Source organism: Brienomyrus brachyistius, chromosome 10 (genome assembly GCF_023856365.1).
Source record: "Brienomyrus brachyistius isolate T26 chromosome 10, BBRACH_0.4, whole genome shotgun sequence".
NCBI lineage: Eukaryota > Metazoa > Chordata > Actinopteri > Osteoglossiformes > Mormyridae > Brienomyrus > Brienomyrus brachyistius.
Window position 1 is genome coordinate 2,226,262 of NC_064542.1, and position 14,382 is coordinate 2,240,643.

Here is a 14,382-nt window from a genome sequence, read left to right on the forward strand (position 1 = left end):
GAACACAACTCAATCCCCAAAGACAAAAAGGTTACCGAACCACAGCTAATCTCAACCGTTCTGCATTTCTCAGGTCTTTGTAAGCCTCTCCAGCACAAACATTGACCAGTAATTGTAATAAGACAAATATCTTGAAACCAAAATACTGCTGGGATACTGTTCATGCAGTAAAGGGCCCTTTTTATCCATCAGAACTTTTGTTTTTTAAATGGTCGTTGCAAGGAGTCTCTTGTACTGTCAACGGGTGGCATGTTACGGACAGAACCGCAGTGCATGAACTGTGATGTTCTTCCCCTTGAAGAGAGATCCTTGCGAGAAGAAACCACAAGAGATCTCCAAGGCGAATGCACACTGCTTGACCAAAACTATAAGAGCACCGACAGTGAAAAGTTCAGAAACCACAGAATTGAGCTGGGCTGGCAGGGAAAAACTCTGGTAATTAATAATAATAATAATAATAATAATAATAATAAACACTTCTCCCATACTTTTCCATTTATCCTCATTAACAAAATAATTACATGTCACAGGAAAATATTAATAACTGCACAATACACACTCATACCTGCCCATAACATCAGATAAATTAATATTGGAGTAGAGGAAATCCTCTACTCATTCTTATTGTTATGGAACCTGTATGGTGCTCTTAAGCCAAAACAACACGTCAGATACATGTTAAAATTGGCCAGATCATCAAAAATTGTTCATAAGAAATGAGGCCTTCATATAAACGGCAATCAAAAGGGAAAGTGACAGCATGTATGTGGATTTACGGCTGTTTGTAGGGGAGAAAAGGCAAAAAACTAACAGATGTATAGAAATGGCTTCCATCCCTGGCTGTGTGCTCTGTTCGTGCAAACCTTTACGTGCATCAGACACATTACTCTAAAGGCATGGATTTGGGGGTTGGGGCTTGGGGGGAAAAAAAGGGAAGGAGAGACATACATTGCACAATACCTGTCGTGCAGCCCAATGGACATCATCTCCCCTCTGTTCGCAGGGTGGTCCATACCCTCGCCCAAAGCCGCCACTCTAGAATACAAAAGTGGGACACACTCTTACATACAGCGACATCCAGAGCAGGGCTTTTCAGATCCTTACACTTTTAACACTCTGGGGAGAAAGAAAACTCAACAGGCACCTACAGAAAACTTACGGCGCATCGTCGATGATTAAAGCGACCGTAGCGGAGTCGCCGATTGCACCGTTACGCTAAGAGGCTCACAAACAAAAGTCTGTAGTCATCCTGTTGCTTCTCCGCTGGCTAAAGCATAGCTCCCAAAGGCAGACTTTAATCATCATTTATTTAGCGGTTGCTTTTATCCAAAGTGACGTACATTACACATGTTGGGCCAGATCAAGCTTGAAAGTGAAGTGATCTGCTATAAAGATTATGCAGAGCTGCAGAGCAGCGGATTGACACGTCGGCACCGTGGGGGGGAAAAAAAAAATAAAAATCACATCACAAGCAGGTTCATGCTACATACGTGACTCGTTTAAAAAGCACGTCCAAAACATGCCGACTGACCGAACGTACCGCCAAAGCAAGCGAACAAGGAGATATTCTATTCGGCTACATTTAAAGCGACACCATAAAAGATGCAACTCATAAGTGACAGTCATAACTCAAGCTTTCTTTAGAGTTTAGTCAGAAACTGCTATAAACCTCTTCATTTACCGCTCGCCTCTATCTGTCTTTATATTATACGTGTTCAAATTAATAAGACGAGCTAACACAGGAATACAGCTCCCATAAACTCTAAAATATGACCATCATTAAAATTTCAGGACGTTAACAGAACCAAGGTCAGGCTACGTAATTGCAGGCTTGATTTACATCATGCACACAGGGATCACCGCGTGTACAGCATTGTAGTACATTACCTAACCCCAAACCAACAAGAATTTCTCCTGTCATCCAAAAAAACTACTGACATCTTGTTGGATGGCTGGAAGTTGCCAAACCTCTCCTGAGTAAAAAGCAAAACCGCAGAGTGCAATGGATGTAAAGCTAGTAGTGGTGATTTTTCTTAAGTCTGAACACAGTAAAATATATACAAACTGATTGATTGATTAGATGTCTTCAGACTTCAATCAATCAATCAATCAATCAATCACTTTTATTGCCACATCACATTACTGGTACACTGGTACAGAACATGCGAGTGAAATTCTTGTGTGCCGGCTTCACAAGCAGTAGTGGTGTACAAAAGATACAAATACAAAATATAAGAATAAAAATATGCACATGAATATATATGGACATGAATTAATGTATTCTTTCAAAAATTTTGGCTAATTACAACATAAAAGTCTTATCTGAGCTCCATTGTAGATTTTGAACTACAGCCTTTATGTGCACTTTGACTAGAAATTTTTAGTTGAAACATATATTGATGTGCTATTTTTATGATTGATTTCATTATTATATAAAATTTGGCAACAAACTGCACAAATTGCACTTTCAGAAATACTTCTGCTCGTTTTTGTGAAAGTTATTGAATAAAAGGAAGAAGCAGACTTGTGTAAATCCTGTTGGCTGTGGATTCCGTCCTGGAGCACAGTGACAAACCTTTTGTTTGAGCAACATGACCATTATATTTTCCTGTTCTTAGCAAACTCAAGCAGCGGGGCTATAGCACTAAATGCAGATACATTTCTATGAACATGGCAAGCTATCGATACAAATCTCATTTAAAGCTTAGTAGTTGATAATGGCGAAAAAATTTAAATAAAAATCAGATCGGTAACGGCAGATACTCAGCATTTTAATACTGGTATTGGACCAGAAAAAATTGTATTATGCCATCTCTAATTCCAAGGTAATGACTGCTAGTTACTATTTAAAATTATTACTAGTCAAGAGTAATCCACTACAAACCACGATTACTATCTCCATGAGGTGGCTGACAGTAATGGGGATATTTGACAACGCAAACAGGACCATGTTCCTAACAGGCTCTAACATCCCCGCACCATAACCCGCCGCAGATGCCTACGGAATTGCAGGATCTGCTCTCTTGCCCACTGATAGCGTCTCCAAGACACGCAAGACCCACAGGCAGAGAGTCCTGCCTTGCAGCATTTCATATGGGTCACTGAGATCCCCCTGCCAGGGAAGAAAAGCATGTCACATTCTCAGAAATTGAGATAAGTATTCTATGTAATATCCGGGCAACAATAAGTCACAAAACTGTGCAACATGGGCAGCTGAGGCTAGGGGAAGCTTTCATGTTCACCAATGATCCTGCGCAGAGACACGAGAAGATGAAACTCAGATTTAAAAAAAAAAAACAAAAACACACTACAGTCTTAATTTAACGATTCAGCTAATAGTTGGGGTAGAAATGGGAAAACAAACATGAAAACAGGCTACGAGGCTAGAAAGACGATGCTCACAATGAGACCGAAAGGCTAGGAGAGCATTAAGCACTTGCACACCGGGAGGCGTCCTTGCACTTCTGGCAAGGGTCACTCATTGCTCTCCAAACTGGCTGTGCGGAGCCGCGCTGGGCAAGGCGCCCTTCACAGCTCACGGACACGACATACTACAACACACACGCACACACACACACACAGACACACACACAGCTTAATGGGCAGAGCTGCAATCACACCACTACGCAAGTGTCAAATAGCAATAATAGTGAGAATTAATGCAAGCAACAGTATCTTCTACAATACTTCTTGTAAACAAGGATAATTAGAAAATAAGCAACATTAAGAACATGACCAAAAAAAAAAAAGAATACATAGATCAAAGGACATTCACAAAGAACCTCCGCTGTTCGTTCAGAAGGGCTTTGTGTCCTAAGCGGAGTCGATGGTACCTGATTTGCTCAGACCGGACTGGCAGAGCCTGTGCAGCTTGGTGAAAATCCCGTGCTGGCCATGGGCTCTGGGCTCCGTGCGAGCCGAGCCGGGACCAAAATATCATCCTGAGTTGGCTGGGGGTGGAGAACGACGGTGAGGAGGTGGAGGAGGAAGAGGAGGAGGAAGAGGAGGACAAGGACCGGCGGCGGCGGAGGGGAAGGGCGAAGGAGGAGAGGCGCGGACGGGCACACGCTGACAGCAGCGGCATGGCAGCCGAACGCGCCTTCAGCCCCGCTTCTGCAGAAGTGGGACGCGGAGCGGAGGGGGCCCGGCAAGCTCAGCCGGGGGGGATTAGAGCCTAGCCGCGTTCTTACGGCACAGCAGAAGGTTTAACCCAGTGCTGCCTGGCTCTGATCCACCACCGTCTTGGCACGTGCTCCAGCTATAACACCAAGCAGTGGGACTTTATCCCCATGTCTTCACTTGCTGGGTGTTTTGGAAGACCTTTGCAGCTGGGTGAACAACAGACCTCCAGAGAAGCATAACTCCCAAATTCACTAAAGAACATTTCTGTTCTCCCTTGGCTCCCCTAAACATTGATGCTGCTCCAGACCAGCACATTAAAGGCCATTTTTGCTTCCTTTTTAACATAAAGCTGCCTGAACATCAAACTGGACAGATGAGTGACCCCCCCAACTAATCATCTGCTATTTTTAGTTTATTTATTATTATTTTTTTTTTTACATACTTAATTCACAGAACCTAAATTATAAAAGATCTACTAGGAGATGTTTATGGAGAAGAGACTGTACTGCTATGGCAGTTCACTTTGATCCTTCACATGGATTGAAACTTCTTCCATGGAAATCTGATGGGTCACATATTTCCAGAGAAGACAGCTTTCAGATCCAAGGCAACACATGTCCCTGTCACCACAGGCTGTGGTCTGACTAACCCCCACCGCCTGCCTCTTCTGTCGCAGTCTTTCCTTCTGGTGGGGGGCAGGGGCTGCTCTGTCTTAGGCCAGGTGCAGAGTGTCGCTTGGGTGGCATCATTAGATGGTGCAACAGCTGTGTGCGAGCTGAGGTTGGGCGGCACTAAGCCAGACTGAACACAGGGACACTCAACAGCTTGGTCACGGCAAACACTCAAGTGGGAGAGGGGTTGTAATACTGAAAACACTGCTGTGGGCTACAGAGAGACCCGTCACAATCCTTCTGGGTTACATGATTCCAAGACCATAAACTCTTCACTACACTCCAGTGACTTCCGGAAACTTTACACACGTCTGTAAAACTTCCCAAAAACGAGATTTAATTCCTCAGAGAAAACTCAGTTCACTTGGCTGTAAAATGTCTCTAAAGGTTGGTCGTTAGATACTAGAAAGAGATAATGACATAAGTTCCGTAATCTTATTTCTGTAATGGACCATAAATCTTCTTTATTGGTTACACTTTATCCAAGTCCATGTATCAAATTTCAGAACCCATACAGTTCTTATGAAAAATAATACTTTTCTGTAATTCTATTAAGCAAGTAATTCTTAATTTATCTATACTTTTGTTTAGTTATAATCTTTTCCCTGTATGCCACCTTGAATTATACTTGCATTATTTTACACCCAAATAATACTGTACTGGATAACAAGTGTGTCAAACACGACAGAAGTACACATATCAGTGTCTGTATAACAAACTAACTTTGGGACTGATTTTATGGTTTCTTTGCATTTAGAACTTAGAATAAAATTTCAACAGGTTACTAAAAAACAGCAAAGCCAAAGCAGTTCAAATATCTGAAATTCATTTTTATAAAGAATTTAAGCTGTGGTGTCCCCGCAAGGCATATCTGGAGAAGTTGCATCAATTTCCTTTTCTGCTTAATACCAGTCAATAATTGTTTTTGCATGGAATGAGACTGTTTTGTGTCAGATCTTCGGACGCATGACTAATAAAATTATAGCCCAAATCAGTAACAGAGAACAAGATAACGCAGACACAAAGCAGACCTGTCCATACACACAAGTCACACCAAGTATAGCTCTTTACACCTTCGTCTTGCAAAACACCTAGAACAAAAAGGCACCAGTAAGCATCGGGATGTTCTTCACGCATGCTTGGTAAGATCACAGCCTCCTTAGCACAAGATCATCAACATGAAAACATTTAATCACGGCGCTGGAATACACCTCACCCAGTCCAGAAAAAATTCATAAAGACTTACCCATATAAATATATTGATTATAATTTTTATGGTCTGTATTACTATTCTACATAAACACTTGCTAGTTATCAGCAGAAGTTCATTACTGAGCGACATGGACAACTTAAGGACTTTTGTAAAATCTGATTAAGTCACGTGGTTAATCCAAACAAAACAGCATTCGGCATGCAGTGCCATCGAAGGTGCTGTCGCCGCCACTGACGAAGCTCAGCTATAGATGGCAGGTTTAGGGTGCAGAGACTGACAAGTTATTTCAAAGCATGATGTTACTCCCCAGTGGAGGACAGCTCTGGCCACCACACACATGCTTGCACAGAGTAGCAGAGGTCACATTATCAGTGGGAAATGTCTAAAGGGGCGTTCCTGTAAAAGCCAAGCGGAACTCGGCTGACTTGTGGTCATGTTGGTTCCTTGAATGTGCCATTTTGATACTGCATGCACGAACGACACTTCTCTCATGAACAAGATTCCAGTCAGTTTTACTCCCTCATCTGACTGCCATTACAGTAGATTTCATAGGACAGTCCATGCTATTGCCATAAGAAAAATATATTTTGTTATACAATAGCAGTGAGCTCAGAGCTGACAGTTGAATGGATAGTACTTGCATTTCTCTTCAAAAACGTAGACAAAACACAGCTCAGGGGCACGCTGACTAAAGTTCTAGCTAATTTCACACATTACCAATATGCATTATTTTTTTAATCTATTTGTAAAGTGGAACTTATTTAAATCATAAAAAGCCAGATGAAATCCCTTCTAAGTAATTTCAGATATATGGAACTTAGTCAGCCTTCATTCAGATGCAATTGTTACTGACATATAAAATAATATTTTATGTCAGTAACAATAGCATCTGAATGAAGGCTGACTAAGTTCCATATTTTTGAAATTACATACATTATATATATATATATATATATATATATATATATATATATATATATATATATATATATATATATATATATATATATTTTTTTTTTTTTTTACTAAGTGATTCAGTCTGTGTGACTTGGTGACCACACCTAACAGCACTTCCAGTCGGGCCTCAGGCTGCGGGGGTAAACTAAAGTGACCTGTGATGCTGGTCTCGTGGTCAGCCACCATGGATAATACACCCTCAGAACACACGCCTCAGGTCCCACCCAAATCCTGCCGTGCCTAGAAGACCAGCCGCAGCTTTGACGCGTTTCAGCTGCCGATTACAGCAAATCCTCGCCATGCTGCCGAATCTGTCATCGCTTAACAGGATTGTCACAAGCGGAGTCCCACAACTCTGTTGAATTCAGACGCTGACATTGAGATCGCTCACTGGATCAGCTGCACCCTTGAACTGACAGGAGCAGTATCTTTAATCCTAACTCCCCTGGGTATTTTCCCATGTGAGCACAGCGCCACCCGGAGTCAAATGTCAGCAAATATCATGCACAGTATAGAAGACACTTGCTCATAACTGTCTGTAGGCGTGTGTGCCCTGTGAGGCACCGACATCCCATTTCAGGCATTCCGTGGTCTTTTACTCTATGTTGCCGGGATGGGCTTTGGGTCTGTCACCAATATCAAGTTCCATCCCTCCTGATAAAGGCTCAAAGCTCAAAATGATCCTACATTGTATTTACAGTGTTTACAGAAGATGGGGAGAAGCAGGGATGATCAAAAGGGAAATGCCAGCAGTTTGAGGACAAGATGACGGATGATGGTGATGGGAATGGAAATTAATTCTGCACACAATAGGACAGCTCATTAAATCTGATGCATTACTGGACTTAGCAGATAGTGCTTTATGGCATTTATAGTACATGACACCGTTGCTACTTTCGTACAAGCATGTTTTTATTCACATCAGTGCGCTGTGCCACACAGCAGCAAGGCGCCAAACAGAAGTCTTGCTAGGTTGCAGAAAAACCATCAAGAAATGATTTCATCCAGATTTTGTGAAGATAGACAGAACACCAGTGATTTTGTTACCAAGAGAGTACTGAGAAGTTGCTCATTGCTTGCAAAAATGGACGTAATGATGCAGTGAGAGTGCCAGATGTTGGTGCTAAATATTTTAACACCTAATGGCCCTCAGTAGTACTGAAATGATCACAAACTCTCAACACAAGATTGGGCTACTCAAAGTGACCAGCTTACACAATTGGCACATGGTCTGGCTTATATATCTATAACAAACACATACGCACAGAATCATTATTGTGTACCGTTGTGTGTTTTTTATATCCAGAATTCATTATTCACTGTTTATTGTTCAACTGGCCTTTGTTCTAGCCGTCTGATGCTCTTCAGAAACAAAATTTCGTTTCCTGTTTGTGAAATGACCACAAAGTGACTTGGCTTGATATATTCGGGTTTATATAGTCAAATATACACCTCCACAAATGACAAAACAATGATCAGAGTCAGGTCTCCATTGCATTATCCTTTCATACTGAAAAAGAACACCTGTGCAGAATGGAACCCGGAAACGTGGGGATCTAGCAAACACGCATTTACAAACTTCCACTTCAAGGATTAGGCAGAAAGGGTGTATGGCAACAAAGAACTGGGCTCATAAACAGAGTTATTGTATTGTATGTGAAATGTCAACATTTTTCTGTGTTCCTTCCATACACGTACTCACACACAGATAGATGAGGCAAAACATTATGATCAATCCTATGTGAGGTGAATAATGCTGACTATCGCAGCATGTCGAGGTGTCTAGGATATAGTAACCTAAAATTCAGTACTCACAGTCGACAGGCTGAAAGCAGAAGAAACGGACAAGGATAAAGATGTGAGTGACTGACAAGCGCCAAATCATTATGGCCAGATGACTGGATCAATATGATCTTCAAAACAAGAAGGCTTGTGAGGTGGTTCATGGTCAGCCGCGGTGAGTACCCACTGAGTGGTGTGAGGAGGGTAAAACCAAGTTTGGCCAACAGGGTGCTGTGCGGCCAACATTCATTAATGAAGAATAAACTCATTTAGGTATCCAAGTGGAGGAAGAGAGGAAAAAAATAAACTTTAATGACCAATTACATTTTGCAGACAGTATTTCGGAGATTACACGTCATAAAACTTTCTGAAAAAGCACGCAAAAATAAATAAATACCAACAAACAAACAAGCAAACAAAACAATAGACACAGGGAACACTTAGTTACTTCAATGCATATTCATCACTGATTATTTGTTTTTTGCAAAAGTGTTTAAAGCAAATCAGACCGCAGGACTATATAGACTACTACGACTACTGGTAAGGCACAGGAAGACCACCGCACGGTTGTCACGAGAACCGTATTCTGTCAAACAGAGGCCTTGGAAACTAAACAAATGGAAAGCTATGTAGCACCGTTATCTATTCACGGGGAGTGGGGGGGGGGGGGAGATTCCCTTCCAGCCTGCCGACTACCATTTCCCAGCCAATAACAAGTCAGATACCACAAAAACTCCAAATGAAACCAGAGACAGCACAACAGTATTTCAACACATTTTTTTACTCATTGGCGATCTATAGTAGTTGCGAGGTCTTAGTGAACAGCAGTAAGAAAATACAAACTGCATTGCAGTTCCTGTTTTCACATTTGTTAAGCTTCCTAAGAACATCCATTTATTTAATATTAGATCTTTGTCACTTGCCTGATGTTTTTACATGAGGGACCATCAATTTTAGCAGTTACAGAGATGGATATTTTTACCAGAGCAATTTAGGTTACTGTGCTCAGGGGTACCGTCGTTCCAGTCTCCCCTCTTGGGGATCTGAACCAGCAGGGCTGCCAGGTTCCTGGTTTTTACACCAAATTGGACTAGTCTAGAAACAGGGTCATGGGTTTTATCTTGTTTTGTTTTTAAGTGGTTTTTTCTTTATTTTGGACTATTTTATTATTATTATTTAAAAAAAAAAAAAAAAAAAAAACAACATTTAAACTTCTAGATCTTCAAAATGATTGAAGTAGATGTACGTGCCTCCAAATTTTTAAATGATACAAATGAGAGAAATGTAATCTTTCAATGAAGCAAATTAAATTGCATACACACACACACACACACACACACACACACACACACACACACAAACGCAATTTCCCTCAGAATGCATGTCATAATTATTGGCACCCTTAAAAATACTCACGATCCAATTCATAAATTCACAAACAGTTCACTGACCACAGAATCAAACTTTGGCACTGGCCGACCGAATCCCCATTAAAAACTTGTCTGTATGTGAAAGAGAAGAGTCTACAAGCGAGGTTCAAAGTCTCAGAAGGATGTGAAGAGATTCTTTATGGAGGAATGGTCTCGGATACCTTCAAAAGTACTCTTCCATTCCATCAAGCATTATCAGACAAGACTCGTGCTGTTTTCATGGCAACGGCAAGGTTGATTTCACAACAAAGCTTTTCGGGTTATTTTTACCAATAGTACCAGTAATTCTGGAAGACACAGCATGTTGTACCAGGTACATGTCTGGCAACTCTGCAAACCAGTGACCTTCCAGAAATGTGCTTAAATGAGGTTCCTGTTCCTGCACAGACAGCAGCTGAGAAATGCACCTAGCAGACCTGCTTAAAGAGAAGGTCCTCTTCTCCCAGGAATTACCATGCGATAAAACCTATCACTGTTCGCCAATCTTTTCGGTGATCTTTTCGTCATCTATTTTACAAATATGACCTTGGCTAGATTAACCTAAAAAGACCATATGCCTGGGAGGGGTTTTATTTCAAACATTGTCCCAAAGTTACATAAGTACTTACATGCTGCTTATTTATAGAAAACCATGTCTATATGTAGAACGTTATGCATGTTACTCGATGGTATGACAGCACCGACTCGGTTGAGAATTTAACAGATGAAATTGAGGCTACATAAAGTAATCACTACACCAACTGATATACAAATAATCGTATCTGATTCAGACATCGACTTCATATGGAACCTAAAATCTTAAAAGCTTCAAAAAAATTAACCTTTCAAAGGGGTGAGCAATCTACATACTTTGGCTGTTGTATTATGTAGACAATTTCGTTTATCATTTGAATCGAAACAAGATACTGCAGAGATCTGGCAACAGCGTTAAGTCTATCGGGCAGTCTCTGGCTATTTACTGCTGCGGGAGCGACAGAGAGGGTCCCTCCGGTTTGGGCGTACGCCTGCCTCTTCTCAGCGGCATCGGACACACCGCTATGACGCGACCGGCTAATATTAGGACAGCGCCGGGCAGACTTGGAAATTAAAACCCTACTCCGGATTTCCTTTCTGAGCGGAATCTCCGCGAATCGGAACACGACCAAAAACGAGGGGAGGTCGTAGCATGGACATCCAGCCTGTCTGATGCCCCTCTTAAGTTGCGCTTAGAAAACTATAAACAAAAGGTGAGCGCATGGCGCAGGGCGGACAGCCGGACGGCCGGCTATCGGCTGCGAGGGGCACGTTTGACGCTGACAGCTCGGGCGAACGACTCTCCAAAGCCGAATTTCCGAAATGCAACACGCTGCTGGCCAGCCCCCCTATCTCGAGCCACCTAGGAGACACCCGGCCAGCGAGGTCCCCCCGCTATGTTGACTACTGCAACTTCTTTAAAAAGTTAGGCATGACCCTTCCTTTACATATTTACGCTCATCAAAGCAACATGGTATTTAGTAGGCCGTGACACTAAAGCGGAGAGGAAAAAATCCGCCGAATCACCTTGTCTCCCACAATAACGTTCAAATTTAACTAGTTAATTAGCTAGTGAGCCGGCTGGCTCCGCGGGACCGCTTGCCAAAACAGCGTGTCAAACGGCATCAACTTACCCAGGACAGACAATTTGTTGAAACGGCAGAGCTTACCTCACATACACAAACAGCCGCATGCGTCGCGTTCTTATTGTCCTAATATAATATTAGCTTGAATGTAGCATTCACACAGGCTCACGGCTACTTTAAACCAAAGGAAGCCACTTTAAAATGCTTTATAAAAAAAGAAAACATCATCCTACCTGCCACTGTCAGTCGCTCTTAATTTTCCTCCCCGCTTCCCACCACTCCACTACTGAACCGCAACAAGCCCCTCCTCCTACTGCCCGCTTTTCATTGGCTATTCGGGAGCGAATCTCTGGAAGGTGTTTCGGTCAATGGCGAAGACAGGTGTCTGTCAAGCGGATCCAGCCGGGATTTCCGTTCGGGGGATTGTAATGCGCGTGCGCGCGGCGTGAACGCCGAGGAACGCCTAGCTGACAGGGTTTTAACACGCGGCGGGACGTCTTTGATTTGAACGCCTTTATATTGGGTATTTTTAAATATCTACCCGGTATATACGGTTGATGCTATGAAATAATGCAGAAAGCAAAGGGCTTTTTAAAATGTTCTAATTGTTTTGGGCTAAACCTAATTAGGAGGATAGAGTGGCCTTTTATGTGAATGTGCTTTGCTGCACTCCCATTTTTAGTGAGACTGGTAGAGTCATGTGGAAGATTCCAGTTAACCTTTCCAAGACGTTTCCAAAACTCAAACAGAATAGTATATAATACAAGTTTGTGGTGGTGTGATCAGGTTAAAGATTCAGTGTCCATATGATATGGTTTTGAATCCTGTGGCTGGCAGAGTCATTCATATTGCTCTTGAACAGGTCTTATAACCCCAAACTGCACCATGTAGGGACACTGGTTCACCCACCTTGCTTTCTGTCTTAAAGCTTTCCTCACTTATATGTTGCTTTGCAAAACTGAAATTAAACAGCTTTGTGACCCCTTCTGACTGAGATATGCCTCAGAGCCCACTATGACCCTGACTAGGATACACAGTTGAAAGGTAATAGATAGAAAAACATGTTTATTGGGTACATACCACTTTTGTGGGTAAGTTTGCCATTGAACATTGAGTTCAGTGTATCACAATTCTGAAATCCTCCCCCAAAATGCTTAAAATACCTCTTAGAAGCAGCCAATGATGTGGTAGGATGCTTTAACTGTTATTTACACAAACACTATCTCCACAGATGTGATTAAAGGATAAATTTAAACTTGATAAATAGTTTTGGAAGTTTTTAAGTAAAGCGATAACTAGCAGCTGAAAAGACAGACTCATAAAACTCCCAGAATTCCATGCAGGGTCTTTCTCTGTACCGTTACTCTCCTACAGTATGGCCTGAGGGGATGGGCCCTTCATTAGCTCATTGTCCTCAGGGTTTCCTGAAAAGGAATTTAATTTCTCTGCTGTCTGTTTTGTTCTAGTGGATATTTGAAATGCCACATAAATGAACAAGGGCTGGCTGGGGAATGTACACACAGTAGGGCCAAGTTGCTTACTTTATAGCGGATTCAGAAATTGAGACACCTAAATAAAACAGCCAGAAAGTAATTCATTTCAGGTCAGCAGTTTAAGGGTACAAATGAGAAATGGCCATGACTGCATAGTATCTTTGTGTTTCAGCCAGGAGCCAAGAAAGCAATATGAAAGTGATATGGAAAGAAAATAACAATTCCGAACAACCAAGAGATTAGCTTGTTAAGAATCAACTTCACATTCATGGACATCTGTAAACAAAATTACAGCACAAAAAGCCTGACATTTAAATTGGAAACAGTATCTCAATACTGCCAGCTGGTCTGGCTATTTATCAGGAGATTAACATCTGCTACTGTACGACTCTTTTTCGCTGCTCATTCAATTTCAAATCCCACAAAGGACAAAGCCTCATTAAGACTCTGATAGTAAATGGAACCTTTCACTGTCTCTGTGTTTGAGCATATCAGTGTCAACAGGCACAATTCAGACACAAAAATATTCATATAACCCACACGACTACAAGAGGAATTTGCAATCACTACATGCAGAGTTGGAATCACACCCACAGCCTTCAGAGTGTAGAATGAGACCAAAGTGATAACTTTTATTGCAAGGTAGTTATTTTAGCAGAGCAGTAGACAACAGAGAAGTAAAAAAAATCCACTTAAAGTTATGAGTGATTGGTGTTATCGAACTAAGCATGCAAAAGCATGCACATAATTAAATAAGATTTCTATATTAAAATATAAAGGTTTGGAAATATTCTGACATGAAAAGATAGCAAGCATGTGCACCTAATAAATTAGCCAATGAGTGTATAATTTATTCATTAACTTATTAAAAAATTACAAATTTTAGAAGTACCTCATTAGATGAAAGAACTAAAGCTCAAAGGTTTTCACTGTCATTTCATGGCAATAACTTTATATAAGATACTCCACACATACACTGTTTAAAATAAACAGTAAATGTGTATTCAAATAAATATTCTGCAGATTAATTTTTTTGTGTTTTGAAACTAGAATAAATTATTTAGGCAAATGATTTTAGGGTTGGGGGCAGCATGGTGCTGCAGTGGTTAGCACTGT

The 14,382-nt window shown here is 41.4% G+C and overlaps 1 protein-coding gene across 9 annotated transcripts in view; it reads right to left on the reverse strand.

Annotated features, from left to right (window-relative positions):
- klhl13 (kelch-like family member 13) overlaps window positions 1-12,082 on the reverse strand; it is a 53,250-nt gene extending 41,168 nt beyond the window's left edge. For 2 of the 9 annotated variants that reach the window (XM_049028922.1, XM_049028920.1), the window contains exons 1-2: window positions 12,007-12,082; window positions 961-1,035 (exon numbers count right to left, since the gene is read on the reverse strand). In XM_049028922.1, the coding sequence (XP_048884879.1) occupies window positions 961-1,013 (53 nt within the window). In that variant the 5' untranslated portion in view covers window positions 1,014-1,035; window positions 12,007-12,082. The other 7 variants (XM_049028921.1, XM_049028916.1, XM_049028919.1 and 4 more) reach the window with 4 other exon arrangements.
- Between the last annotated feature and the right edge of the window lie 2,300 nt (window positions 12,083-14,382).